The sequence below is a fragment of the Penaeus japonicus genome, unplaced genomic scaffold (genome assembly GCF_977035675.1).
Source record: "Penaeus japonicus unplaced genomic scaffold, GWHDUDI00000001_assembly GWHDUDI00000005, whole genome shotgun sequence".
Lineage (NCBI taxonomy): Eukaryota > Metazoa > Arthropoda > Malacostraca > Decapoda > Penaeidae > Penaeus > Penaeus japonicus.
In genome coordinates this window covers 16,400,358-16,405,357 of record NW_028234407.1, presented here as the reverse complement: position 1 = coordinate 16,405,357, position 5,000 = coordinate 16,400,358, and the positions used below count along the sequence as shown (strand labels likewise).

The following is a 5,000-nucleotide window of genomic DNA, read 5'->3' as shown; positions in this document are numbered from 1 at the left end:
CCTTCCTCCTCTCGTTCTGCCTGCACATCTTTCATCTGCGGTACTTTAGAGCAAGAGGTCGGCAACTTGCGATGTGCCATCCCTCTATATAGATAGTGCTTGCTAGAGACCGTAGATGGGTGCCATTCAAGGCTCTCTCTCCTGCTGGTGCTAGAAGAAAGTGGTGCCATCTAGGTTTTGGAAGTGAGTTGAAACCCATTTTGATTAATATTACAGCAGTTATAATAATTATGACTGCAATTGTTAGCATCACTCACTTATTATTCATAGCACAATAAAATAACTTAGTGATCCAAAATCCCCGAACGTCATAACGCCCATTGTCAGGCAAAAGCTCCTGCGTCACGTATGACGAAAAAACACATCATCCGTCGTTAACGGGTTAAAGGTAGTGGAAGAAGTTGCACTTGCATGTTGATGCAAGTGAATGTGTGGCTTTGGATGTATGTGGATATGTGTCTGTGTGTGTTCTTTTGGGTATGTTTGTCATTATATAGTTGTGGATGTACAGTACATGTGCATTTATGCTGTGTGTGTGTGTGTGTGTGTGTGTGTGTGTGTGTGTGTGTGTGTGTGTGTGTGTGTGTGTGTGTGTGTGTGTGTGTGTGTGTGTGTGTGTGTGTGTGTGTGTGTGTGTGTGTGTGTGTGTGTGTGTGTGTGTCTGTGTGTCTGTCTGTCTGTGTCTGTGTCTGTGTCTGCGTCTGTGTATCTATGTGTACAGTTGTATGTTAGGATGTGTGTGAGGTTATTGTGTACTGGAGTGTGTGTGTGTGTGTATGTGTATGAGTTCAGTTCAGACAGATATGCGAAGACGTCGCTTCGCCCGGGCTATATGCTCAAGGCGGCCCGGCCTCTGCCAGCTATGAGTGCTGACTTATCTTATCTAATCTTATCTGATCATCATCGCTGAATTCAATTCAGCTCAGTTCAGAGAGATTTTGCGAAGACGTCGCTTCGCCCGGGTTGTGTGGATGGGGTAGCCCGGTCTCTATTGGCTATAAGTGCTGACTCATCTGATCATCATAACTGAACTTTTACCGTGGCGGTCGGATTGCCTGTAGGCGCTCCAGTTGCCAGGGGGCTAGTGACAGGCATAGCCGTCTAACCAGCCCGGCGGCTGTCGTCTCTGGGCCCTGCCTGAGGAAGCGAGTGTGCTCGCATTCCATCAGGTAGTGCTCTAATTTGGCGTCCGGCGCGCCACAATACTCACAGCGTCGCTCATCTTGCCCAATAGTGGGGATGATTTGCCACGCAAAAGGGTAGCCTATTCTCAGTCTGTGCAGACTGACTTCAGCACACCTTGATATTCTGGGAGAGAGTATCAGCGACTCATAGCCTGTGGCGTTTGAGTACCAGCTGGCCGAGGGGGAGGTTCTCGCTTCCTCTCTGTGTCGCTGCAGGGCACCGACCTGCCCTGCAACCATCGTTTTACGCCTTAGCAGTTCCCGGCTAGGATGCACCACAAGATCACTCAAGGGTTTCTTCCTGCCTTCCTCCGCTAACCTGTCAGCTACGTCATTCCCTTCAATACCAACATGGCTTGGGATCCAGTTGATGATGATGCGTCTTCCCTGATCCAGGATTCTCTGAGCAATGGTGAGAATCGAGGTTATCAGGTAAACGTTATCAAGGGGCGTGCTTTGTTGCAGGCTGTCAATGGCAGCCCTAGAGTCTGTGTGTATAACAACATGCCCGTCCGTCTGGGCTGCATGGGCTAGGGCTCCCATAATAGCTACTGCCTCTGCCTGGAGCGAGGAGGCATTGTCTGATACCCGCATAGCTTTCTCTATGCCCCTTGCTGCAAAACTTACTTCACCATCCGTGAAGTAAGTTTTACTATTCAGCGGCGTGATTGCTGTAATGTTCCTCTCCGCCTCAGCCTTCAATAGAGGCGGTGAGTACTGCGTTTTTCTTCTTGATAGACTCATGACAGAGAACTTTATCAAGGATCGTGCCCACGGCGGGGCTGAGACATAGTCAGGGTGGAGATGGTCCATGCCCTTAATCAGTAGTGTCTCTTTGAGCTCAAAGCGTTTCAGCACTCTGGTTGTTTGAGACAGCCAGGTGTTGTTAGCAAAGAGGTCTTGGTTTTGTGCAAGCCGACGCTGCACTCTCTGTCTTAGCTGCGAGTCCAGTGGGGACTGTAGGACATTTGCAAGGAACTGGGCCGCCATCTGATCAATCCGGGTGTCCAGGGGAAAGAGTTTGGCCTCCAGGAGGAGGTTAGTAACCTTAGCCCACCCAGGGGCACCCAGAATAATCCTGGCGGCTTCGTTTTGCATTATGTCGAGTCTTTTCCTGAGTCCAGGTTTTACTGTGATCAGGGCGACGGAGGCGTAGTCCACAATGGGACGGACAGCGTGCACGTAAAAAGATCTTAGTACGCGGTGTCCAGCCCCTAAGCGCCGCCCAGACAGAGCTCTCATGACAGAGAGCCTTGCCTTGGTCCGGTCTAAGAGATGTTTGATCTCGGAGCGGAAGGTGAGGTTCTTATCGATCCATACCCCCAAGCTCTAGACCTTGGACTCGCAGTCTTTGATCACAGACAACATGTTTCAGCGCCATTGCCTTCGATTTGGCTGCTGAAATCTTAAGCCCGACTCTGCAGCATTCCTCAGTTATTAGGTCCAGACAACGCTGGGCCTTTCTGACTGGATTCACATTTCTTCTCCCAGTGGAGATAATTGCTAGATCATCTGCATATGAAATGATCGTGCACCCCGCTGGGAGTGGAATGTCGAGAATGTTTAACATGAGGATGTTGAACAGGGCCGGGCTAAGGACCCCTCCTTGAGGGGTGCCATTCTCCAGAGGCAAATGCCTGGAAAGGTGACCTTGGAACTTCACTCTGGCAGTTCTGTTCCGAAAGTAATCGCCAATCCAGGCAAGCAGCCTGCCTTTGATTCCCTTGCGGATCAGGATCTCCTGAATGGCTAACGGGTTTGTCAGTTCAAAAGCCTTCTCCAGGTCAAGGAAGACATATGCGTGTATGTGTGTATCTGTTTGGCTGTCACAGTGTGTCTCTATGCTTGTATTTGTTAATATGTGTACATATGCTAAGCTTGTATTGTGATTGATTTAAATACAATATTCTTTGCAGGTTCATATTACAGAAGGATCTCCAGATACCTTTGAGTTATAAGAATGGCAGAATATTGACAGCAGATGATGAAGACCAAATGGACAATGAAAATGATGAGGATGACCAAGTGGAGGATGATGATGAAGAAGATGAAGAAGAGGAGGAGGATGAAGAAGACAATGAAGGTAACACATTACTCTTGAAATTTGCAATATCTTCTTTTATGCATACTTTGAAACTGATACATTTTTATGATGAGATGTAAACAAAAATGTATGTATGTAATGTAGATATACATTACATCTTCAGCATTAGTTGTCATTGGATTTTACAAAGGTTTGAGTGTATGAATATATTTTCAGAGGCAGAATCTGATGATGGTGTTGAAGAAGGGGAAGGGGAAGGAGAAGAAGAGGAAGTAGAAGAAGAAGAAGAAGAAGAGGAAGAGGATGATGATGATGAAAGTGATAAGTACTCTGATATTTTAGAAGAAAGTGAAAGTGAAGAAGAGCTAGAAAAAGAGACAAAAGAACAGCGTGATAAAGTCAAGAATATTAAAAAGAAGGAAATGATGGAAGCAGCCAAAAAGGAGCTGCCATATACATTTGAAGGTAAGCTGAATAGAAGATATAAGTATGCATGATACCTGTAACATTAGAAAAACAGTCAAGGCAAAATAGATTTGGAAATAGACTTGTATGGGATAAAGACTTTGCCTTTTGTTTTGTAGACTGCATCTACTGTAGTTGCTATAATAGTGGTCAAGCACAGACTACAATAACAAATACACAGTAACATAAAGGACATTAAACTCACACTTCTGTCTCCCTTCCCACTAATGTTCAACTTTTCATCTGCTTTTGGTCACCTACAGTTATGGGATTTATTATTTTCTTAAGTGATAATTATTTTCTTTAACCCTCTCTGGATGGGTGGTACACTACTGTACCGCTCATTCAAAAGCCCAGTGGCCGGGTGGCACAATATGGTGCCAGCCATTTATTTGATTTAGGCCTAAGCGTTCGAAAGCCCCGGCATTGTGACATGCAAGGCTGGAATGCCCCCGTCGTGAGTGGGTTAATATATCAAGTGCTTTTATATCTTTATGAATCTTAGAATATGTATTATGAGTGCACAGAGGAGGACAATTTGTTTTTTTCAAACTGAAACCCATTATGAAAAGGAAATACATACTGAATTTACTGAGCATGGAACCAGTTTGTTGTTTTAGAGCTATTTCAGTCACCATAGAAAACCTAATTATTCGGCCAATTGAATTGTAATTAACAACTTCCACTAAACAAGTATTTTTTATGCTGCTTTATTTGGTTAATAATAAGGAAAAATGTGTGAAAATTACATCATAGTCACAGCATGTGTCCAACTTTGTGAAAAGGCCAATAGAGACCTTTATACTTTTCATGCTGTGTATTCAAGAAGCCATGTACTGAAGAGGTCTTTGTGATCTGGGCAAGTTTTAGATTCTTAAGAGGAGGCATAGTGTTTTTGTTCAGTAGTGAAATGATAAACTGATTCCTTAGAAATAAGATGGCTGAGCCCCCTAAGAACAAAAGTTCTTGTGAGGAGGGACCTTTTTACATGAGAATTAAGTATGTATTTACAATATTTAGTTTATTTAATTAAAAAGACCAAAAATACGAAGGATTGCATGTGCTTAATATTATAATGAATAGAAAAAAGAACAGGTGAACAGACTGTATGAAATTTCATTTCATAATGAAATGGGTGAACTTATGCAAAGAGGGTTATTTCCCTTGGACAGACATGTGACTTGGCAGCCATCTTGGAAACTTCCACATTTCAACAGTCTACAAGATTTACTGATTTCCTCTGATTCAAAGATCTACCATACCTACTTCTGACCATAATTTTGTCCCATCAATTACCCAGACAGATG

The 5,000-nt window shown here is 44.1% G+C and overlaps 1 protein-coding gene across 1 annotated transcript in view; it reads left to right on the top strand.

Moving 5' to 3' along the window:
* Positions 1-5,000, top strand: part of l(3)07882 (Nucleolar protein 14 homolog l(3)07882) — a 22,835-nt gene that overhangs the window by 9,709 nt on the left and 8,126 nt on the right. The window contains exons 7-8 of the mRNA XM_043037864.2: positions 3,101-3,267; positions 3,445-3,693. Of these exons, the coding sequence (XP_042893798.2) occupies positions 3,101-3,267; positions 3,445-3,693 (416 nt within the window). The remainder of the gene's footprint in view (positions 1-3,100; positions 3,268-3,444; positions 3,694-5,000) is intronic.